This window comes from Ostrea edulis, chromosome 10, assembly GCF_947568905.1.
Source record: "Ostrea edulis chromosome 10, xbOstEdul1.1, whole genome shotgun sequence".
In the NCBI taxonomy this organism is placed as follows: domain Eukaryota; kingdom Metazoa; phylum Mollusca; class Bivalvia; order Ostreida; family Ostreidae; genus Ostrea; species Ostrea edulis.
In genome coordinates, this window is record NC_079173.1 from 19,320,987 (window position 1) to 19,347,487 (window position 26,501).

The 26,501-nt window shown below is 35.6% G+C and overlaps 1 protein-coding gene across 6 annotated transcripts; it reads left to right on the forward strand.

Moving 5' to 3' along the window:
* Positions 1-24,476, forward strand: LOC125665234 (solute carrier family 28 member 3-like). Of its 6 annotated transcripts, XM_048897884.2 has the most exons (14): positions 3,429-3,591; positions 3,977-4,062; positions 6,315-6,459; positions 6,911-7,059; positions 9,855-10,093; positions 10,293-10,434; positions 11,235-11,426; positions 13,992-14,153; positions 17,523-17,648; positions 19,468-19,598; positions 20,054-20,222; positions 20,392-20,568; positions 20,913-21,093; positions 22,041-24,476. In XM_048897884.2, exons 3-14 carry the CDS (start codon positions 6,324-6,326, stop codon positions 22,184-22,186), a joined length of 1,950 nt encoding a protein of 649 aa, XP_048753841.1. In that variant the 5' UTR covers positions 3,429-3,591; positions 3,977-4,062; positions 6,315-6,323; the 3' UTR covers positions 22,187-24,476. The 6 variants fall into 6 exon arrangements, with proteins under 6 accessions (XP_048753843.1, XP_048753841.1, XP_048753840.1 ...); XM_048897886.2 differs by lacking the exons at positions 3,429-3,591; positions 3,977-4,062 and adding an exon at positions 1-140; XM_048897883.2 differs by lacking the exon at positions 3,977-4,062.
* The last annotated feature ends 2,025 nt before the right edge of the window (positions 24,477-26,501 follow it).

The following is a 26,501-nucleotide window of genomic DNA, read 5'->3' on the forward strand; positions in this document are numbered from 1 at the left end:
AAAGCAAAAGTTGCATTGATTGTTTAGTTACAACAGACGTGCAGGTTTAAATGTGTGAAAGCAGTTTGTGAACGGGGGGTTATTTTCCCAAGGTTACCAAAAATCGATACCCCCATTGCGACTTTTGATCGTCTGTACAAGTAAGTTAATTTTCAAGAAGTTTGCAATTTTACTCATCATTTCTAACTAATTACTTTTTCGCCGCTACGACTTACCAAACTTACTGGAATTCGTTTGTGCGTGTATAGATAAGATAAGATAAGTTTATTCCAATTTTGGGCCCAGAGGGCATAACAGTAAGACATTTTATAAAGAAGGAAATTCAAAAAAGAAAGAAAGTTTACAACATTAAATACAGGTTACATAGACTGCAAACTGCGTGTGGATGCAGCATGTTGGGGAAACAAGTACATACATATATGAATTGCTGATCATGTATATATACAAGTAGATGGACAGTATCAGTATTATACCAATATATGAATAATAAACTATAATGATTTTTGCAGTTTTAAAGCATCACTTCTTTTTCTGAAAGTTTGCACTAAATATTCACTCAATTTGACAATTACTGGTTTGTCTTCATTAATCATCAACCAAGTAAATTTGTCCTTATTTGTTAGATAGATAAAAATTTTGTTGAGCTTGTATATACCATTAAAAAACATATTTCTCTCTTCAACATAGAATGGACAATCAGTAAGGAAATGAAATTCATCTTCAACACAATTAAGGTTACATAATTCACATATTCTTTTGTTTCTTTCTAAAGAAATCTTCTGGCCAGAATTGGTTTTTGTAAATTCATATCTTCCTCTTTCAATTCAAATCACTAGCGCTAGTTATTTTGGAACTGCATATTTTCCTGCTTTTTTTATTTAATCATTTTGACTGTGTGCACGTGATATCAACTCTTCCTAATTGAATTAATTATATATATATATATTTATATATATATATATATATATATATATATATATATATATAATATATATATATATATATATATATATATATATATATAACACATTGCTGTATATAAGAATTACGTGACGAAATTAAAGTGAAGGGGGGGGGGGGTACATGTATATAGTGGGGAATTTAAAGGATAGCGGGAAAATAGGGTGTTTCATAATAAATGTTACGTTTTGAATCTATAATTGAACAAACACAGGAAATAGATAAATAAAAAAGTTTATAACTATATGTATCCATTAGATTCGTTGTGAATAATGCTGAACCTAACTTTCAAATTTAAGAAGACATTTGAATCATTAACTGAAAATCAAATTTCTGAATTAGACTACCTCATTTTTATCATGTTCAATCTCATAACGTCAAACTTTACACACACACACCTCCTCTCTCGTGACAGTAACTCTGCTTACCAACACTGCGGATATGCATTGTGACGTTTTACTTTTAGGTTTTTAATATTTCAATATCAATTGATCATGTACAGTGCTGATCATTATTCATAGATATTTGCACTTTACATTTTTTTGATGTGCTGTTTATAATTCTAAAAAAAATTATGTATACTTGAAATGTGCAAGTGACGTTTCGACTTGACAAACAAAAAAATATTGATAAATGTTTAAAATGGAGACATGATATTTCTGCACACCACACTGAACCCCATATGCTTCCATTGTGTTGTGCTCCCATAATGCGAACAAACCGGAAAACATGCATGGCGTCCATCAGATTCTACACGTATATTTAACATTAAAATCTACGTGTAAAACTTAGAAGAAAAAAAATATTCAGAAACAAGTTGTGCAATGTATATGATTTATAACCTTTAATGAATCATTGATTTACAAATTAATCATGGGTATTTAATCTGACGTTATCTCTTGCACCTTTATATAGTGTTAGCCAGATGTTAACTGTCAGTTAAATTTAAATAATTTTTGTGTAACTGGTTGATAAAGACACATAAAGTGCAAAACAGATGAATGCAAGACAAAGAGTCGAGAAGGTCACATTGGTTATTAATTAAGTTGAAGGGGGGGGGGGTTAAACATGGGGAATTAAGGGAAAGGTGAAGATGTGTATATTCCGTATACGCTAAAAGGCTGTATAGTTGACACCAATCTCTCACCAGAGGGCGTATTACGCTACGCTACAACACCTCTGTCAACATCTAAATGTCAAGATTCTTGGCAAAACTTACTTTTACCTATTGCATCATAAATAATGATTTTACCAGTTTTAGTTTTACGCTTTAAATCTTAAAGTGGGTTTACAAAAACAACCGTGGCGAATTCCATGATTATTCTAGTATTATTGAATGAATGAATATTCATATAAACCTTCGAATTTGCTCAGGTGTCTCATATTTACCATCTTCTGCTTTAAAAAAAATAATTCAGACAAGTGTTTGATTTGCTTAAAGATACATGTATTATCACTACAGTTTTGTTAACGTTATATTCTGTATGGAATTTTAGAATTTTTATGTTTTCGAATTCTATATATATTTCACCACGGGACTATCTGAATTTTGATCGGTAAATAGATACAAAACGAAAACAGTACGAGAGAGAGAGAGAGAGAGAGAGAGAGAGAGAGAGAGAGAGAGAGTACTTTTCTTCTTTAGTATCTATTTATATTGATCAAAATTCAGATACCTGTTATTTCACATGCAAAATGTATCACAAATTTCCTTCCTTCATTGCGTGGAATGAATTTAAGGAAGGAAAATAGTGACAGATCGGCCTCCTTTTTCAGATATAGCAACATGAATGAAACATATGCTTCGATTTAACAGTTGAAAGACTTTTGGACAAAAACATGAAATTGTCCACTTTTTGTGGGAAATCTCAATCAATACGTAAAATTAGATTTGTAAATCCGTTCCTTGTACAAGCTTGTGAGCGCATTGTTGAGGAGCGGATAAAAAAAAAATACAAGTCTCTCTCTCTCTCTCTCTCTCTCTCTCTCTCTGACATAACATGTCAAAATATTTTTCCAGAGAGCTACAGTTCTGCAGTTCTGCAGCTAGTACGAATCATGCGGACCTTTATATATATATATATATATATATATATATATATATATATATATATATTAGAGAGAGAGAGAGAGAGAGAGAGAGGATTCATCCAAGACATTTAATAAAGGCTTGTATCCAACTTATCCACGCTGTCCTATGAAATATCAGATGAGATTTCCTACAACCTAATTAAAATCAGACTTGTATTTTTTTTTTTTTATCCTCAACAATACGCTTCACAAGCTTGTACAAGGAACAGATTTACAAATCTAATTTTACGTATTGATTGAGATTTCCCACAAAAAGTGGACAATTTCATGTTTTTGTTCAAAAGTCTTTCAACTGTTAAATCTAAACATATGTTTCATTCATGTAGCAATGTCTGAAAAAGGAGGCCGATCTGTCACTATTTTCCTTCCTTCATTCCACGCAATATTCAGAACTTTATATTTGTTGATCCGCCCCTAGCTAGTTGTGTATTGCAATACGTCACGAACGGAGAAAGCCGAGTTTCTCCGATTTGCCGATCGGTGTATCTAGAGGGAAACATAAACATCGATTCGTCGAAAACACGTGTAGTGTTCAAGCCGGTAAGAATCTTCAATACTTTGTTTAAAATTATAAATTTTACAGATATGTGTAGTTCCCTGGGTTTGTTAATTCTCATAGTAATATTTTCCCCACAATTTAGTATTTTAAAATCTGTGGATCGCTTGGTTTTTCACGAAACATGATTTTCAATGGGTAACATCCATAGACAATCCCATATCACGCGTGAAGAAATTATATACACGCATGTCGTTTAATGAATCGTCTATCATAATCAATGAGTATGGTTTTTATAAACTGTTTTATTTCTTTAAAAAATAATTTCGTTCAATAGGCTAACTTTTTCAATTTTTTTAATTTATGGAATTACAATCATATTTAATAGCTGGTTTCAGCATTATTGATTCGTGTGTTTGCATCATCTAGAGGATTAAGTACTTGGCGCGCACTCCGCGAACGCGCGTAAACAGCACTTCCTTGCTGAAGGTGGAGGGAAAACACGTGCATTGAGGGTAAGACAAAGAAACAGTGTTAACTAAAGTAAAATGAAAAAATTAATATATTTAGAATTCATAATTATTAAATTATCATTTTCATGATCTGCATCCATGACTTTTAAAAAGATTCATAATTTTGGATGTTTTTGTTGGGTTTTTTTTTTCTTATTTTATTTCTGGTTTTATTTATCTTATTTTCTTTACTTTTTTTGTATTATTATTTGGGTTTTTATTTTTATTTAGTTTATTTAGCGTATGTACACGTTTAGAGTTTAACATATTAGCTTAAATGTTGTCATATCTGATATATACATATTTAAAACATGCTATAAGGGCCTATATCTCTCAAATAGCATATTTTAGCACAACTTTAGAAACATTGAAGAATTTCTATTATTTAATTAAACTATGCCATCAATATGTAACAAAACTTTTTCCATTTTTTTTTTTTTTTTTTTGGTTAATTACTGTTTTCTGGAGGGAAAAAATAAGCTTGCAAAAACAATACTATTTTATTTCTAAAGAATGAAATAGTGGGAAAATGCCTTCTCCATGTCATAATTCCAAAGATCAAATTGAGATGCATCAAGGTTTTAACACAAAACAGTTATTAATTTTTATGCCTCAGATCTGAAGATCCAGACCACATTGTTTTTCTCTCCCTGCCTTTCTGTTTGTCTGAGTAAAACCTAATTTAAAACATAAATGATGAGTGATAAGGCTCTCATATTTCATATCTCAGCATTCCTTCTGACAAGACCATTCTTTTCATAAAGTTTATGACCTCAGTGTGACTCTGGAATTTGACCTGCATATAAGAAAAGTTAATTCAGTAAATATTTCCTGAATAATTTAGGTAGCTGAGAGCAATCATATTTTGTGTATATATATATTCCTTATGATATTAGGCCTCTCATTTGTTTCTTTGTTGGCACTGGGGGCGAAATGTCTTACAAACACATTTTGTAATACAAATTTGGAAGGCAAATAGAGTCCTTGTAATTAATATATAGTTCTTGTTATAAGATATGAACCAGTCGACATAATAGCCTATTGGTGTATTAGGAATTTGACCTTCAAACACAAAGGTCACGTGTCACGGTAGGCATTGTCAACCTCCACAGCTACATCTTCAGGTGCCATTCTTGTGGTACTTCACATGAAGAGGGTGACATCTCTATACCTTGAGTGAAAATTTCTCATAACAATAAACACAAACAAAACGAAACATGGTTGATTTGTGATAAACCTAGAAATAATTATATATCTAAGAACAGTAATGAATTATACTTATGTATGTGAATGTTTAATTTCGTAGCGATTATGTTGAAGCAAGGAATTTAGTAAGATGTTCAAAATTTTCAAATGGTGTCTAAGTTAGATTAGTATTGTAACTCGCATGTTGTAGTTTAATATTAATGCATCTTATCAAAATGCGGTATCTGGCTTGTGTAGTGGTTAATGCTCTAGTTTCTCACCACTGTGACCTGAGTTCGATCCCCGTGATCGGCAGTGGGTTGTATGTGAGAGGGTATGGTGGTCGCCCACTCTGACATTTGTTTTTCCTTCAGGTACTCCCGTTTCCTCCCACAAAAAGACCCTCTAGCTCCAGCATTCATGCAAGTTGGTAAATAGCTAGTATATAGCTAATGTTCATTGTTATTTGTATGTGTGACTTTAAAAATAAAGATTATTATTATTTATTAAAATCCTTTTTATCAATTCAGTGTCACATTAGTACCATATTCATCGTACGGAGAGGCCTGGGCATTTAGAAAATCGGAAAAAGGAGACCAGTTATTTGGTACTTTGTGTAGATATATTTCCAATGAAATTTAAATTTAGACTTGAGAAATGTTTAAATAAAAATTCTAAATGAGTTATTGTTACACTTTCCTTTATGATGTTATATACATGTAATCTACATGAGTCTAATAGGGATTAATTGTGGCGCTCAATAGAATGAATACGGTACATGACGTTGCTAGAAAGACTTCAGATCAAGTTTCCAAATTTACATTTACTAACAGCTTTCAGTTTCATTGCCTTCATTTTTTTTATGACCAATGTCCATGCTAGCTGGTGAGTATAACCACTGATCAGAAAGATGAACATCAGAGGGCCGAGTATCTGATCCCAGATTTAGAAGCCCGGGTCTAAGCCCTTTTAATGAACCATCATCTGACACTTTTCCTCCATTCCAGATATTGTTATTTTACGTTCTGTAGAGGCAATTGTTATAAATGGTTCCTATATATACTTTACAGAGTTCCACCATGTCCAAACCACTCGTCTCGTCCACCCCCATGAAGTATGAGAAGTCGGACTGCAGTTTGCTGACCAATTATACAGAAGTGCCCACAGAGGATTCCATTGCCGGACCAGATGAAATAGCTGTCTGCATCGAGAAAAGTATGTTGTTTTCATTTGTCGTGACAATGAATTTAAACACATCTTCTAAGTTGACATCTTAAATTCTCCAGTTTTATACTGAAGTAACTCCATTTATTGTAGTTTTTTTTAAATCTGTATTTGAAGTAGGATGACTCCTTGAGTTTGCTATAATCATTGAATCATCATTTACATTTGATTTATTGTCAGCTTGACTAAATAAAGTGTTGGCTTTGTTGAAACCAGTTTTGATTTCAGTTGCAGCAATGGTTTAACTGTCAATATTCATAGCCAAAAATTCTCCCGATTCTTGGAATTGTCAATATTTACAGCCAAAATCCTCAAGGGTTGTGGAATTGTCAATATTTACAAGCAATATCCTCCGAGGTCATGGAACTTGTATATGGTGAAAATTTTCTTTAGCAATTGTGTCCTCAAGGAAAATAACTCTGAATTTGCTTTCCTTTTTTAGTTCCAGTGAAGAGAGGTCTAAATGAAACTGAAGACAGCGACTCAACGTTATCGTCTGACGCCAGCAGTAACATGTTGTTCAATAGCTTTGTCCAGATTCATGTCGGGGTGTCCAACTTCTACAAGTCTAATCATTCCCACATCAAAACGGTAAGACTGTCACTAAAACATTCCCACAACAAAACAGTAAGACTGTCACTAAAACATCTGCACATCAAAACGGTAAGACTGCCACTAAAACATCCCCACATCAAAACGGTAAGACTGTCACTAAAACATCTGCACATCAAAACGGTAAGACTGCCACTAAAACATTCCCACATCAAAACAGTAAGACTGCCACTAAAACGTTACCAAATCAAAATGGTAAGACTGCCACTAAAACATTCCCACATCAAAACAGTAAGACTGTCACTAAAACATCCCCACATCAAAACGGTAAGACTGTCTAAAACATTCCCACATCAAAACGGTAAGACTGTCACTAAAACATCCTCACATCAAAACGGTAAGACTGTCTAAAACATTCCCACATCAAAACGGTAAGACTGCCACTAAAACGTTACCAAATCAAAATGGTAAGACTGCCACTAAAACATTCCCACATCAAAACAGTAAGACTGTCACTAAAACATCCCCACATCAAAACGGTAAGACTGCCACTAAAACATTCCCACATCAAAACGGTAAGACTGCCACTAAAACATCCCCACATCAAAACGGTAAGATTGTCTAAAACATTCCCACATCAAAACGGTAAGACTGTCACTAAAACATCCCCACATCAAAACAATAAGACTGTCTAAAACATTCCCACATCAAAACGGTAAGACTGCCACTAAAACGTTACCAAATCAAAATGGTAAGACTGCCACTAAAACATTCCCACATCAAAACAGTAAGACTGTCACTAAAAGATCCCCACATCAAAACGGTAAGACTGCCACTAAAACATTCCCACATCAAAACAGTAAGACTGTCACTAAAACATCCCCACATCAAAACGGTAAGATTGTCTAAAACATTCCCACATCAAAACGGTAAGACTACCACTAAAATATCCCCACATCAAAACAGTAAGACTGTCACTAAAACATCCCCACATCAAAACGATAAGACTGTCTAAAACATTCCCACAACAAAACGGTAAGACTGTCACTAAAACATTCCCACATCAAAACAGTAAGACTGTCACTAAAACATCCCCACATCAAAACAGTAAGACTGCCACTAAAACATCCCCACATCAAAACGGTAAGACTGTCTAAAACATCCCCACATCAAAACGGTAAGACTGCAACTAAAACATCCCCACATCAAACAGTAAGACTGTCACTAAAATATCCCCACATCAAAACGGTAAGACTGCCACTAAAACATTCCCACATCAAAACGGTAAGACTGTCTAAAACATTCCCACATCAAAACGGTAAGACTGCCACTAAGACATCCTCACATCAAAACGGTAAGACTGTCACTAAAACATCCCCACATCAAAACGATAAGACTGTCTAAAACATTCCCACATCAAAACGGTAAGACTGTCTAAAACATTCCCACATCAAAACGGTAAGACTGCCACTAAAACATCCCCACGTCAAAACGGTAAGACTGCCACTAAAACATTCCCACATCAAAACAGTAAGACTGTCACTAAAATATCCCCACATCAAAACGGTAAGACTGCCACTAAAACATCCCCACATCAAAACGGTAAGACTGTCACTAAAATATCCCCACATCAAAACGGTAAGACTGCCACTAAAACATTCCCACATCAAAACGGTAAGACTGTCACTAAAATATTCCCACATCAAAACGGTAAGACTGCCACTAAAACATCCCCACATCAAAATGGTAAGACTGTCACTAAAATATCCCCACATCAAAACGGTAAGACTGTCACTAAAATATTCCCACATCAAAACGGTAAGACTGCCACTAAAATATCCCCACATCAAAACGGTAAGACTGTCTAAAACATTCCCACATCAAAACGGTAAGACTGTCACTAAAATATCCCCACATCAAAACGGTAAGACTGCCACTAAAATATCCCCACATCAAAACAGTAAGACTGTCTAAAACATATATTGATGAACATCTGGGATATCTAATGAGAACGGTAAAATATACCAATCATGAATTGTTACGTTTGAATTCTTCTAACATTCGAGTCGAACTTTGGATAGATCGGTAGGGAATTTAATGTAATGTAGCCGTCAGACAGGTTCGATCACTGTTGGCCAAATAATGCATTTGTTGGAGAACCTGCCTAGAGATTCAGGGAGTCTGGGTTCAAATCCTACTCTGGTCCATTGCATTTTCTCCCTTTTACATTTCATGCTGTAGACCAGCCCCTAGAACTGACAGGTGAAAATGCCTGCTTGGGGATAAAGATCCTGGGTTGATATCTTCAAGTGTAAAGACATTTAAGGATGGATTGAGGTGGTGGTCAGCTGGGTTTGATCGCCGATGGCCAGATAGCTCAATTGGTAAAGCACCTGACTAGATATTCAGGGGACCCGGGTTCGAATCTCGGGCTGATCCATTGCATTTTCTCCCTTCCTGTTACAGTAAATAGAGGCATTAAATGTGTACTTTCTGACATCTGATGTACTAATGATTCACAACGGTGTGTAGACAATTTTATTACACACATTATTCAATTTGTCCACACACCATTACGTGTCACATACATGTAGACTTCAAAATATAAACATTTCATTCGTAAATACAAAACCTCTCAGATGGAAAGATTTTTTTTTTTTTTTAAAAACCAGAAGAACATTTGAACTTTAGAAAATGTATGCTTGAGATCCGCTCTGTGAAAATGCAAGCTGTTGACAGACACAGTGACCTCCCCTTGCTTTCAATACATGTACATTGTATTTTTTTAATGGTGTCAATCAAAAGTGTTTTGAAAATCCCCTCCATTCTCGCAGGGCATGTACGTGTCCTTGGGTGTGCTGTACCTTGCCTACTTTGTGGCTGCCATGGTGATCAGTCAACAACAGAAGATCAAGGATCCAACACCTCTCATTGTTGTAACCATGGTTACGGTTGTGTGTATAACAATATGGCTGGTTAAAAAGATGTTCGGAAGGAAAATTTCAGAAAAACTGGTGTTATCCATCGTGAATGTTTTTAATCAACGTCAGAAGTTGATCCGTGTTATTCAAATGTAAGTTAGTGTGTCCAAAAATGTTCAAAGCACTCCATTTAATTTGCATAGCCCACAAAATTTTCTTAACCTTGGGTGATATAATGATGAAAATATGAATGAGAAATCATTAATTGTGCTGATGTAAATAAATATTGACACAACACTCTGCATACATGTATGTTACATTCTGTGTGATGTTTTGTTTATGTTTTTTCAGTGTCCTGTGCTTTCTGCTTGTCGTGGCAGCCATTATTGTTACCGCGTTCTCGGTGTGGGATCGCCCCAGGAACCTCGTCTCTATCTGCGGCTATGTCCTGCTTCTGTTTGTTCTTCTCGTCTGCTCCGTTCATCCCACCAAGGTATGTTCCAAATTCAGTCAGGGCTCCGTCTCACCAGGTATGCTCCGAATTCTGTCAGGGCTCCATACACATGTGTGTTGGGGGGGGGGGGGGGTATCTATGACACAGACATCCCACCAGGGTATGTTCCGAATTCTGTCGGGGTTCCATCTCACCAAGGTATGCTCTGAATTCTGTCAGGGCTCCATCTCACCAAGGTATGCTCCGAATTTTGTCAGGGCTCCATCTCAGCAAGGTATGCTCTGAATTCTGTCAGGGCACCATCTCACCAAGGTATGCTTCGAATTCTGTCAGGGCTCCATACACGTGTGAGGGGAAGGGGGGTATCTAAAACACAGAAGCATGACGGACATTGTCTGTCTGTTTGTCTGCCTGTCTGGAGTTACGCAGTAAAGCAATACCTGGGACGCTCTGGTATACAGTTTGATACTTGTACATGCAGTGTATATATATGCCAAGTATAAAAAAAAAACTTCGACCTCGATAGGACAGCCAGGCCTTACCCTTGCAAAAGAATTAATTTGGCCTGGATAATCAAAATGGAAGATGATATATACAGAATCTTTGATTCATGAATAAAATTTTCTAATGTTTTAGAATTAAGAGTGATTGAGTTACACAATTAGTCGATTTCCATGATTGATGAAATAATATTTATCATTTCAAATGACAAACATGAAAGTTTATGAAAAGATAGACTGTACATATGTGTTAAATTTTCTGTTGTAGATCCATCTTGCTATCATACAAATGTATTTGAATATAAGTGTGTAAATATCAACCACATTTGTGTTTCTCAGGTGATCTGGCGCCCAGTTCTTGGAGGTCTCGCCCTGCAATTTTTCTTCGCTGCTCTGATTCTGAAGACAGATGTTGGTCAAGCGGTGTTCGAGTTTCTTGGGACTCAAGTTCAAACCTTCCTTAGTTTTACCAACACAGGGACCAAGTTTGTGTTTGGAGACAAGTACACGGATCACCCATTTGCTATGATGGTATTACTATTGATTGCATTCATTCATATTTTTATGGCCTTTGAATCGGTCTGTCTGTATGTCTGTTGCTAAAAACTTTAGACTTGGTCATATCAATTACAGAACATTAAAATGTCGAGCATGTGTGAGAAAGTTTAACTAAGAGATTACAATTATAGAGCTTTATGATATCTCGAGAGTGTGTGAGAAAGTTTAACTAAGAGATTACATTTACAGAGCTTTATGATATCTCGAGAGTGTGTGAGAAAGTTTAACTAAGAGATTACATTTATAGAGCTTTATAATATCTCGAGAGTGTGTGAGAAAGTTTAACTAAGAGATTACATTTATAGAGCTTTATAATATCTCGAGAGTGTGTGAGAAAGTTTAACTAAGAGATTACATTTATAGAGCTTTATAATATCTCGAGAGTGTGTGAGAAAGTTTAACTAAGAGATTACATTTATAGAGCTTTATAATATCTCGAGAGTGTGTGAGAAAGTTTAACTAAGAGATTACATTTATAGAGCTTTATAATATCTCGAGAGTGTGTGAGAAAGTTTAACTAAGAGATTACATTTATAGAGCTTTATAATATCTCGAGAGTTTGTGAGAAAGTTTGAACTCTACTTAATTTGTCATCATTAACAAGTTAAGCAGTGAAAAGCAAGTGTATTAGACACTACACTGTGTACATGTAGATATAAACCCTGACACTACACTGTGTACATGTAGATATAAACCCTGACACTACACTATGTACATGTAGATATAAACCCTGACACTACACTGTGTACATGTAGATACAAACCCTGACACTACACTATGTACATGTAGATATAAACCCTGACACTACACTATGTACATGTAGATATAAACCCTGACACTACACTGTGTACATGTAGATATACACCCTGACACTACACTATGTACATGTAGATATAAACCCTGACACTACACTATGTACATGTAGATATAAACCCTGACACTACACTATGTACATGTAGATATAAACCCTGACAGTACACTATGTACATGTAGATATAAGCCCTGACACTACACTATGTACATGTAGATATAAACCCTGACAGTACACTATGTACATGTAGATATAAGCCCTGACACTACACTGTGTACATGTAGATATAAACCCTGACATTACACTATGTACATGTAGATATAAGCCCTGACACTACACTATGTACATGTAGATATAAACCCTGACACTACACTATGTACATGTAGATATAAACCCTGACACTACACTATGTACATGTAGATATAAACCCTGACACTACACTGTGTACATGTAGATATAAACCCTGACATTACACTATGTACATGTAGATATAAACCCTGACACTACACTGTGTACATGTAGATATAAACCCTGACACTACACTGTACATGTAGATATAAACCCTGACACTACACTGTGTACATGTAGATATAAACCCTGACACTACACTATGTACATGTAGATATAAACCCTGACACTACACTGTGTACATGTAGATATAAACCCTGACAGTACACTATGTACATGTAGGTACAAATCCTGACACTACACTGTGTACATGTAGATATAAACCCTGACAGTACACTGTGTACATGTAGGTACAAATCCTGACACTACACTGTACATGTAGATATACACCCTGACACTACACTGTGTACATGTAGATATAAACCCTGACACTACACTGTGTACATGTAGATATAAACCCTGACACTACACTATGTACATGTAGATATAAACCCTGACAGTACACTATGTACATGTAGGTACAAATCCTGACACTACACTGTGTACATGTACATATAAACCCTGACATTACACTATGTACATAAACCCTGACATTACACTATGTACATGTAGATATAAGCCCTGACACTACACTGTGTACATGTAGATATAAACCCTGACACTACACTGTGTACATGTAGATATAAACCCTGACACTACACTATGTACATGTAGATATAAACCCTGACACTACACTATGTACATGTAGATATAAACCCTGACACTACACTATGTATATAAACCTGAGTGCAGAACAGCAGTGTCCAGATTTTGATATTACATATGTAATCACTCCTGGGCACTCCCCATCCTCTGATTGGAAGTTATCACATAGCTACATGTATTAGGGCAAGAGTCTTACAGTGAGTCCCACTGTATTAGATTTGTAGTGGTCAGACAAGTTTAATCACCGGTGGCCGGATAGCTCAGTTGGTAAAGCACCTGACTGGAGATTCAGGGAGCCCAGGTTTGAATCTCAGTCTGGGCCATTTTTTTCTCCCTTCCGGTTACATTTGATGATGTTGACCACCCTTGGACTTGCAGGTGAAAGTTCTGCCAGGGCCCAAGGAATCTGGATTTTGTGTTTTCGATAGTGAAAACAATTTAAGGAGGAAGGAGTGTAGTGGGTCAGTCGGGTTCGATCGCCGGTGGCCAAATAGCTCGGTAGAGATCCTGACTGGAGATTCAGGGGGCCTGGGTTCGAATCTCCGTCTGGTCTGCTGCATTTTCTCCCTTCCTGTTACAGATTATTGATATTAATGTTTGTCTCTTATTTATAGGTGCTGCCAGTAATAGTTTTCTTCAGCTGTGCGATATCTGTGCTGTACTACATCGGGGCCATGCAGGTTGTCATCAGCAAGATAGCCTGGGTCATGAGGGTTGGCCTGGGTACATCTGCACCGGAATCACTGTGTGCTGCTGGCAACATATTCATTGGACAGGTACGCTTTCATCTTTACTGAAATGTCTTTGTGTGTATGTTTTGTTTGATTGATTACAAACATTGCAAGAGGAAAGTAGTTTCAAAAATATTAAAACTGTACAGAAAAATATTTTGTGGAATCAATAGCTATCCTCTCATTTGTAACTTATTGCTCCTGATTTGATGGCTGCGATCCGAGTTTTACTCGCGACACGGCCATTAAATAAGCATTAACAGTCACCTATAACAAATGAGAAAATTTACGGTTATTTTGTTTGATGTTTATGTCTTACTTTGTTGAGGTTTGCATTTTTGGCCGGGTTGCACAAAGTGCAAATCCGGTCTATAGTATGGTGAAGTGCGGGCGGGCGGTTGGGGAAATTTTGTGAAATCAACTCCTCCTACAGTTTTTTATGTACAACCTTGAAACTTTGCAGAAAGTAAGTATATATATAGAAGTTATACACTAGGTTTTTTGAAGTCTGACCTTTGTCGAATATGGGCGCTACAGCAAAAAGTTGTTACTAAAAATAGAGTTCAACTTGAAAAAGGTATAAGTGAGATTATCTTTTGTGGTTAAATTTAGTTGCACTACCTCTGAGGAAAAATTCAATTATATATGAATGTCAAATTTTCTGGGCATGAGTTGTAAATTTGCAATATAAATAGAGAAATTCTGTTTCTTTATCATATAATCATATACAATTTAAGCACCTGAAGTTATTGTTCATTTTAGTTATTATTACTTAATATTACATATATCAGCAGTGCTCCAAGTTGCGAGTAAAACGGTCGCATTTGCGACCAGAAAATCAATTTTGCGACTAGAGATTATAATTAAGTCGCATTTTCGCGAGTGAAGAAAATTTGGGCAACCAGTAAAATTTTAGAATCGGGATCGGAAGTCTGAATAAATATTTTTAGTCTCGGTCAAAACAATCAAGATGGCGGGAAAACGAGGTTTAGAGCACTTTGGATTTATCAGTAGTAAAAAACAGAAGCGTCAGCCTTGTACATGTAACAAAGAAATTCAAGAATCACACGGGGAAAGTTCTGCATCAAAAGATGGCGTAGCAATGTCTAAAGAGAAATGCAAAAGTAAAGGAAGAACCCCAGTCCTGAAATGGCGGAGGAAATTTTCGTGATGGCAAAATGTTTTGCAGAATTTGTGAGGCCAATAAGTCAGCATTTCGCCACGACCGAGTGTACATCTTTCAAACGTTGAAATGTGACTATTCACGGTAACAGTAAGAGACATGTCGTTGTCCGTGACTGCATTATTAGCAGTTAAGTCGATCGGGGCAACTGTTCCTGTTAATTTTCAAAGACAATCAAACTCGGGATGTAGTGTTCTTATTGATGCTGGTACTAATTGTTCAGCAAAAGATCCAACAAAACTAGGAGCTCTTATTCGCATAACATGATAAGCAGTGAAGGCCCACTTATTGATAACTTTTAAGCAAATCCTTGTGTAGAACGCTGGGTTTCTTCTCCAGAAGCGTACTGTAAAATATACAGGATGGCCCAATGCAATACAACTTTTGCCAGAGTAAATACTTGACTTGTTAGCATCCAGCATGTTTCAGAGTACATTTCTATTCAGTTTCAAAATATAAACAAACAAAATGTATTCATGGTGTTGATTTTTTACTTGCAAGATATTCATATTTTAAAAAAAACCTTGTAAGTCTTATATTTACAAAAGCTTTTACTATGGCGAGTAGAAATTTGAAAATGGCGACCAGAAATATTTTTAGGTTGCCATTTTGCGACCTGATAGCAGATGCGACTTGGAGCACTGTATCATGGTTTTTTTTATTAATCAATAAAAGCCCTGTGGCAATATGTGATGTTTTTTTTATATATATATATCGGCATTTTTACAAGACAAAAATCCGTACCTGTATCCGGAAACAATCGTGTCCGCTCACGTTACCGATACGGAACTAACATTTTTTCCACTCGTCAAAACTCGTTTTGATAATTTACTTTACAATTCTGCCTCCTTCAACACTAAGGCCATAACAAATCATAACAGTCCTCCAGATAACTACCACCAAATAAATCCCTACCCAAATTATTTACTCTAAATATTGCAACCCGACCAATTGAGTCTTTGACCCATTTTTTATTTTGTACACTTGACCTTGTGTCTTTTTATCATTGTATTTTGACAGTACAATAGCTTTCTGTTTCGTTAATGCTCAATTAAACTACCTCAAACCTCAATGCATTAGCCAATTAAAATGCAGATTACAAAACAGTTGCATTAGAATATAGATCTACATGTATGTAACACTGTATGAAAATATTTGGATTGTATTGTGAATGTTCATTATCAGAATACATTGTATACAGTTATATTGGCATTTTTTAGGGCTCTGTGTATTTCTCAGGTGGCTGATGTATCATATTGACCTCAAAAATGTCAATAATTGTTTTATCACATGATGGAATAATTCGAAACATTGAAACTGGCCACTAGAACCTATGAAAGGATACCTGGTCAGTCATTTTGTATACAGATGTAGCGGTCAGCCAGGTTCGATTACCAGTGGTCAGATAGCTCAGTTGGTAGAGCACCTGACTAGAGATTCAGGGGGCCCGGGTTCGAATCCTGGTCTGGTCCGTTGCATTTTCTCACTTCCTGTTACATTTGCTGCCATGACCACCCACTCCTTGACTTGCAGGTGAAAGTCCTGCCAGGGGCAAATAAGAATCTGGGTTGTGTCTTTAAGGGCGAAGACATTTAAGGAGGGAGGAATGTAGCGGTCAGTCGGGTTCAATCGCCAGTGGCCAGATAGCTCAGTTGGTAGAGCACCTGAATAGAGATTCAGGGGGCCTGGGTTCAAATGCCGGTCTGGTCCGTTGCATTTTCTCCCTTCCTGTTACACAGACATAAGGCAAGACTTACTCAAAAGTGATTAGAAATGGAAGTTTTTGTTTAATATGATATAACTAATAATTCAAAACATCGAAACCAGCTGTTAGAAGTTTCTATGCGATGCCAGATCAGTCATCTTTAAATCAGGTTCAGTGTTACTTTAATTGAACAATAATTCTATAATCAAAAGTGAGCTGGAAGTCAGACTTAAGTTTTCATTGAACAAGTATCAAATTTAAAAATTTCCCAATCTAATTATGTTCATTTTAGTCTAATGTTGGAGAAATGAAATGTTGTATTCATCATTCTACCAGAAAACTCAGAATTATTTGATCATATGATAAAACATTTTGTTTAAGTTCATATGATAAAACATTTTGTTTAAGTTCATATGATAAAACATTTTCTTTTATTGAGAAACGATTGTAAATCTTTTGATTGTAGAAGTACGTTTCCTGTTCACATATTTTCTTTTCAATGAATGTATAATTTTTCTATTTTTAGACTGAAGCCCCTATCCTCATTCGTCCTTTCTTGGCTCTGATGACGAAGTCTGAGCTGCATGCTGTCATGACAGGCGGATTTGCCACCATTGCCGGCGGGGTGTTGGCAGCTTATATATCATTTGGAGTGAGTATCAAAAGTTGCTCAGAATCACTCTATATTTGATTTTTTATATACACATGCACTATATAACCGGGTATTTTCTGGGTCGGACATTTATGCTATTCATCCATAAATGGTTGCAAATTGTATTCTGTGTTTTCAATTCCTGCAGTATGTACCTACAGTGTATATACATGTACATGTATATTTTTTTTTGTGATTGTAATTTTTGCAGATTTTTCCCATGCAAAAATGGACAACTGCAGAAAATCCCCGGTAGACATTATATATTTAGGCACATGCAAATACAGAGTTGGGAATTGAAAGTTAAAACTATGTTGCAGAATAAAAGTCAAACCAAGATCTATACACTTTACAGTTTGTGATCTATTCAGCACCATACATATGTATATAAAGAATTATTCCTGTGTATTTTCATGAAATTATATTGAATTAATTTACTACAACAGCAAAATAAGCTGACAGAATGAATAAAGGTTGGGTGATACTGGCGTGGTATTACTACCCGTAAACAATACTATAACCTTTCCCCTTTTGCAAAAAATTGGTATTTTGAAATTCCCTTTTACTGGTAAAATGTTCTCTTCAGTAATTGAAAACTAAATTGAAGAAATTTCTCTACATAAAATTGTATATGAATTTTACCCCCCAAAAATTTCTTTAATTTAGATACCAGTCTTCACGAAAACATTTAAAACTTGCTGGCCAGTCGGACCAGTGAACTGTCTGAATTTACTGGCCCACACTGAAATTTACTGGCCCCCTAAATTTTATATGTTTATCACATATATTATGGAATGCATTGTAAAAGTGTACAATTAAATAACCGAAACTATGGTTATTACTCGTATTCATATCCACCCTAAGACATCCTTTCTGTCGATACCAGAAAAACAACACCGTAAACAGTATTTTCTCTTTCTCTTCGCCAGCAAACAACAAGACTAAAAATTCACGTATTTTTCACAAACATGAAAACAGCCCGAATGCACCTTAGGAAGTAGCCTTCTCTAAGATAATTAATTCTATAAACTATAGAAATTGCATAAAATCAGAGATAACTGCAATTGACTAAGTTCATTTTAATTGGACAATGCCATAAACCAGCAATTACCGGTGTGCAGTGCGATACTGAACATAGCCATTTTTGTTGTTTCTACAAGTTCGTTTAATATTCACCTGATCAACGTACAAGTTATCTTGACAATTACAAGTATAGTTATCGTTCTTTACGAAATAAACAAACCACGATGTCCAAACACTTACTTTATGTGTTATTTTTTTATTTATTTTTATTTTGATGGAAAATATAAGCAAATAAGACGTTTAGAATATCTAAATCCAACATTATATTTTATGTGACTTACAAAAAGTCTACAAGCCCATCGGACTTCCTGATTTTTAATTTTCACTGACCCGACCGTAAAATTCACTGGCCTCGGTCTTCGGACCACTGAGTTTTCGTGAAGACTGAGATACATGTATATAATTCTATTATCATTTTCTATTATAAAAGTCCCAACATTATAGTGATAGTGATCATTCATTTATTCACTTGTTCTGAGATTTGTCATCTGAAAAGATCTGTCCCAGACACTTTTAAAACATGTATGTTTGATTTATTCTGAATGACAGAATTTACAATTCAGAATCGTAACTGATTTGTTAACTGGTCCGGGTCAAGTGTTTTCTGTTTACATGACCAGTGATTACAGTTGATACACAGTTGTCTTTCCCTGTCATTGTAGGTGTCAGCTCAGTGTTGTCTGTTTTGACCCGTGATGACAGTTAATACACAGTTGTCTCCCCCTTGTTATTGTAGGTGTCGGCAGAGCACCTGTTGTGTGCCTCGGTGATGAATGCCCCCTGTGCCCTGGCTGTGTCTAAATTATTGTATCCTGAAACAGAGACCAGCAAACTCAACAAGGCCTCCGACTTGGACAAAGAGGAAAGGTATGTGTATAAAAAAAAAGAAAGATATCAAAGTGAATCTTCATTGGCGTTTATGCATCTGTGTTGATGGAGGCCTAATTCTCATCAAAAACGTTGGACAGTTGAATGGCAAAATCCATTCGTTCATTGAAGTCCTCCTATACTGTAAAAGGGATTATTTATAGGGGGGGGGGGGGGGTGTACATACATGTATGCGTTTTTCCACCCCCAACATTATGCGGGGGGGGGGGGGGGGGGGGGGATACTTGGTAACTGGATATAATATTATATTATATCAAATGTTTATCATTATACGCGTGGGAGAAATTTCCACGCTTATTACTTGACCGCGCAATTAGTGTAAATTTCCCCTGCGTGTAAATAACCACTATTGTAGTTCTGTTTAACTTGTTTTGTTTTGTGCTAGCAATGTCTCAACCAATGATGGTAATGTATTTACTGTTTATTTTTTGTAGAAAAGAAAGGAACATTCTAGAAGCTGCCGCTGCTGGTGCCTCATCTTCCATTAAACTGGTGGCCAACATCGCAGCCAATCTTATCGCCTTCCTTGCAATGCTGGAGTTTGTTAATGCCGTCCTGTCCTGGTTTGGCGGATTTGTGGGTTACCCAGAGTTCTCGTTTCAGGTAGACAGGCACAAAAACAAATCTGAATTTAGAATAACGAACAAAGAACTTACTGCTAAAAATATGCTTTGAATGGATTATTTTATAAAGAAATTAAAAAGTTCTTGCTGAAAATAAGAGTTTTGACATGAAGAATAGAATTGAAATCCTTGATGATTTGCCATTGCAGTTGATCTGTTCGTATGTCTTGAGGCCACTGGCTTATCTAATGGGTGTGCAGTGGGATGACTGTGGAATTGTGGGAGAATTGATTGGAATCAAGACCTTCCTTAATGAATTCCTTGCATATGGAGAATTATCAACCTACCTTAAAAACCGAGAACTTTGCATCGGGCGAATTTTGGCTGTAAGTAATTTAAACTACTGTAGATGTTGGCAATGGATAAGATAGAAATACACGCATCTTTTTGTTTATCCCAAAACATAAAGTTTATTTGTTTCAGTATCACACATGAAGCAATGTCTGCTTGTAACATTTTTACATGTACCATCCTTGTCAATACCATCACTGTAGTGTGTATAGCTGATGTAATTTAAGGTAGCTCCACCCTCATGTGACATCATAGGTTTTTGTAAAATCTCGCGATATTAAGTACTCACGTAAAATAAGCACTCTACAGTAACTATACAGGAATTGTCATGAACATTTCAGCCCATGAGCTTTTAGTTTAACATATCACTTTATTTCAGGTTCGATCTGAGATCATAGCCACTTATGCCCTTTGTGGATTTGCCAACTTGAGTTCTATCGGGATTCAGCTCGGGGCCCTTGGTCCTATGGCCCCTAGTAGGAAGGGGGATCTGGCTCAGATAGTTCTGAGGGCTCTCCTAGGAGGAATAGTGACCAGTCTTCTGACCGCATGTATAGCAGGTATGATGATCCATCAAAACTAGACGTTACAGTTGTAAATTACCTCCCATTAAACATCATTAAAAGCCCATGCATTTGTGAACATTTTCTCTTACACAAATTGACAATGTTAGAGTTGGGTGTGCAGATTGTGAGTCGTTTTTGATAAGGTCCCATTGTCGCAAACCACTGTGTCAGGTTATAGTTTCATTCCATTGTGAAATGGAATGAAACAATAACCTGTGGTTTGCGACTATGATGAGGTCCAATTGCTTCGTGAAAGAGGACGGTACATTGATGTAGTTCTGTATATAGGTCTGCCTATTGAATTTTGGTTTTATAGAAAATATCTTCTCCCGAAATTAAACTTTGATAAAAGAAAGTTTGATATTGATATCAAAGATTAAACATCAGATCAATGCAGTTTTCTGTAGAACATTTGTGTATTGATTTCTGGATAACACTTTGATTGAGATGAAAATATAAGATTCTTTTGGCACCACAGGAAGATCAGTATTGATTATTAAGCGCAGAGTAATACTTAGGAATCATTTTAATTCATGGGGGCCAATGTTTATGGATAAGCAAAATTTTGCTGGTTCATGGGGACATCATTTTGTGGGTAAGCGATACATATCACTCGGAGAGATAACTCTACTTGATTTAAAGAAATGTTCGAGGACACGTGAATTTGTGGGTAAATCCACGAACAAAGATGATTCCACAGTAATTGAGTCAAAGGTTAAAATCACTATAAACTTTACTTTCCCCCACCAAGTTTTCTGCAAAATTAACATCAGATTTTGGTGAGTTAAAGTCAAGATAGATCTCTATAAATAGTGTATGATTTGTTTTTACAGGTCTTTTCTATGGATAATGTCTGATTTGTTTTACAGGTCTTTTCTATGAGTAATGTCTGATTTATTTTACAGGTTTTCTCTATGAGTAATGTCTGATTTGTTTTACAGGTCTCCTGGTAACAGAACCAATCACTCAGCTTTCTTGTATAAACTCCACGGTTGTAAACGCTACAATGACTCCAATGTTGAATACGACCTCAACCTTGACCTTTGTGACACGCATCATTGAGCAGACAACAGCAACATCTCTCTGATGATGGATTTACGATAGGCAGCCATATTTATAATTGTTTAGATCTTTTTTACTTTGTAGAAATAATGTGCTTTGGGGATGGTGTCTTTTTTTACAATTTGTTCTAGTTATACATGTAGCTGTATTTTGCCCTAGATATTGTAAATGTATTCATGCTCAATTACTGTCTCGCTTTGATAGACTGTATTTATCATGTAATATACATATGATTCTCATCAAAGAGTTTACTCAAGAATCTCATTTTTAAATTACAAGACTTAGTGGTATTTATCAAGTAATATACATATGCCTTTCATCAAAGATTTTACTCAAGAATCTCATAATCAAATTACAAGTTAGGCAGCTTTAAGTGCTATCAAAAGCTCTGTTTGAGATGCTTACAATCTAGTCCATTTTTTAAGGAATGTGTTATTTATAATGTGCTATTTATGGAGAAGAATTATTGATGATGTATTCATGTTAATGAAATCCTAGTGCTGGTATCATATTGATACTTTGAGAGCTGTAAGTAAAATGTTATTTACATGATTCATGGAAACACTCGTTTTTTATATCCTGTTGTTTCCACCCACTACAACTTGCATGTTGAATTTTTAGTTTGCTTGAAAACGTCATGTATGCACTGTAAATTATGAACAGTTTAGTACACATGTTTATTTCAGTTTTCATGAAAGAAAAAAAAAGCCAAAACCGGCATATATTTTTTTTTATCATTGTTGCATTTGCTATCCAGCCTACTTCTGAATTTTGTCTGCAATATGTATGAGTTTATGTCTCGGATGGAAAAACCAGTCAGCAATTTGTAAGAAAAATCCACCAATTTCGAAAGTTTGAACCAATTTTATGGACATTATTTCTTTCATTGAAATCATTTAAACGTTTCCTACAAAGTCTTATAAATATAAAGACTGTTGACAGCGATTAAGGTGGTATTATAACACACCTGAGGTAATTTTATTTGGGTGTTATTCCTCCTTAATTTGATTGGAGTGGACAGATGTGTAGCTGTGGAGTGTGCGATTCTGGGAATGGTTACACATGCCCACACTCATCCTTCTGACAGCGATTAAGGAGGTATAGCATGCCTGAGATAATTTTATTTGGGTGGTATTCCTCCTTAATTTGATTGGAGTGGACAGATGTGTAGCTGTGGAGTGTGCGATTCTGAGAATGGTTACACATGCACACACTCGTCCATCTCACATTCTCCCAATTCTTGTTATTTATCATGAGGCTTGAGGACCAGACTCTAGAAAAAAATTTCAAACTTATAAGTTTGAGTTTTCTATTATTTAAACAGTCAAAATTCTAGTAAAATCTTGGACTTAAATTCCAATTTTGACCTCAATTTTTTTCTTTGGGAAATTCAGACCTGGAGGTTATAAAACTTTTTTAATTCATACACAGTACTCAAACAGGTACCCTGGACTCCAACCCCATACTCCTACTCAATATTCCACTCTAATTTATGTTTAACTTGAGATAACGAGTATGGCTTCAGAGCACAAATCATGGGGTCTGTGTATAAGGAGTACATACATGTACTCATAACATTTTATATCCCCCTCCCCCACCACCAACATCAAAGAAAGATTTTGGGGAGGTATATTGTGTTTTCAGTCTGTCCTCAACTTTAACCTTGGTAATAATTTAAACTATTCTTGATAGAGAATACATGAAACAGAAATGTCAAGGCTACATGTCTGATCAAGGTCAAATTTACCACATATGAACTTGCCCATACTCCTAGACAAGGGGTCTGTTATTTTCTCGGATTCAGAATTGGTCAGAATATCACCAGTATATTGTCTCCAGTCTCTGCCTGCTCTTTGAGAAGTAGATGCTAGCGGCCTACCGGGGATTTCTGAACTGCAGATGAGCAAATTAGGATAACTTTTGTAGCTGTCCACCCAATCAGATGAATACACCCATTGTGTTGATCAAAAACGCATTTGAAACTTCTGTGAAATTAAGGCTGTTTAATCATATTGAACAATACTTGGTTTTGAGGATTTTTTTTTTATTCTAACAGACTGGTATATGTAATATACCCATAGTATTGATGGATAGCAAATCTGATTCTATAAGAGTAGTGTGTTGTGTTGCATTGCTTTTTTTTTGTTTTTTTTTTTTGAGACTAATGCTTGAGAAGTGATTAAGTGAAGAACATGTTATAATCCTTGTATTATGAGTAATAGTATACGGTTTAAAGTTTTATCCATCTCACTTCGAAGATCCAGAAATTTACTATGTATGATCTCACAAGGCTGGAATAAAGAATGAAAAATGGATATTTGATGTTTTGAACATGTTGGATGTAGTTTGCCATTGGTATTGCACATGTACAGTTGCGGTTGAGAGGTCAGAGTTATCGCTCTTTGAGCGGGCGAGCGGTAAATCTAGTACTGCCGACTACCGATGGTCCCGGATTGCGATGTTTTATAGATAATATTAAAACCGGCGAATAGAATAACTTCTACGACAAGCAAGGGGTACTGAGGACCAATTCTAACCCGGATCCCCACGAAAGGAAAACGTCAGACAGCATTTGACCCAATGATAGGTTGTATTAACAAACTAGATCATAACGACCATAGAATTAGCGAAATGCTGACTTTAAATAAGACTTGAAACCCTGCTAACATCAGCTTGTTTGTCAGTAGCTTGCTTCGATTAAAAAAATTATCATACGCAGAACAACCTCTTGCGTATCGAATCAGTTGAGAGATATAAAGACTATGCAGCTGATAATGAAATATCGCTACATAAATATGGGAAGTTGACGACGGAGAAGCTGAAATCATCCCATTTATCATAAAGTTGAATTGTTAGTTTTCCATTAATATCTATTTTCAATTAAGTATGAAGCAGAAGTGGACGACTCTGGTGTCTTTTATTTTGAGTTCACAGGGATATATCGAATCGACATACGAATGAAAATTATTAATAGATAAAACGTCGTTGATATATATATAAATGTCGAGCCGAAGGCCACTGCAAGATATATTTCTTCTCATAAAGAAGCTTTTGAATAAATTCTTCATAAGAATATAAACAAACAGGTCAGCTAAAAAAGGATCACAATTCGTGTCCATGGTAATTCCAACACACTGTTGGAAGACCTGATCACCAAAGAATACGAAGATATTGTCAATGAGGAACTCCAGTATATTTTTAATTTCAACTTCAGAGTAATTGTGCGTGGAATCAAAGTGGTGTTTAACAAAGTAAGTTTTTGGGTGACTGATTACTAGATACGAATATTCCTTTTTTCCATTTTTGTTGAAGAAGCAACTGTCTATGATGTCAGACAGTCTAGTCTTGAATTTATTGTGTAAAGTGTTGTAAAACCATACGTTTTCATGCTGTTAATTACTAATAGCTTTTTAGAATTTTTTAGAAACCCATATTTGATTTACACCACTTCTATTCTGGCATATGTTGTGGCACAGTACGTTTGAGGTTTCTCCTTTACAGCTATGATTAATATTTTCATGAGGAGCAAAGATAGGCACTTACTAGAACGTTTACTTGATCCAGCAATGTATCTTTCTTTGAAAGAGTGTTTGTGAAGTTTAGGAATTCAGTATAGGCATGGTAACGCATATTCATCCTTCCCATTGATTGGGATATTGAATGTGTCCAATACTGAAGCACGAGTTTGACGAATTTCATCTTTTGATAGGGCAGTTTGAGTACAAGTACGATTACCAAATGTGGAATTAATGCCAAATTCGTTTAAAATACAAAAATTATTGTAATAATGAGCCTTACAAAGGCAATGTTGTAACAAGCTTTATCAGCTGGAATCAAAACATGTTCCTCATGTAACCTATCTAATTCTTTTATCACTTCTGGTTTACTAAATAATGATAAATGGTTCATACTTTTCTTTTGATGTGTCTAATACAGAATTTTAATATCCCTCTTATACTTTCAATTCATTCTGACAAGGTATCAAGTTCTTTTTCATATTTAACCCATCGTCTGACATAATATTCGACAGAATTCATAATAGAGATGAAGTTCTGTCGCCAATTGAAAGATTGAGGTTCTCTGAATTTTGGACCTTATAAGATATTAAGTGATTTCAGGTCCAACTGAACTATAGTTGAAAGAAAAACAAGAACACGTATGTGGATTAAGTATAAGATGGTCTATATCTAGGCACTGCAAAGTTTGTTTATAATTTAAATGTTTGGATTTAATAGAAGTATATTTGTAGGAAATACTGGGTGTAGACTTGAACTTGAGATATATTGGAATACACGACTGAACTCTTTTATGACGAAGAATGTTGATTATGTTGACGGCAT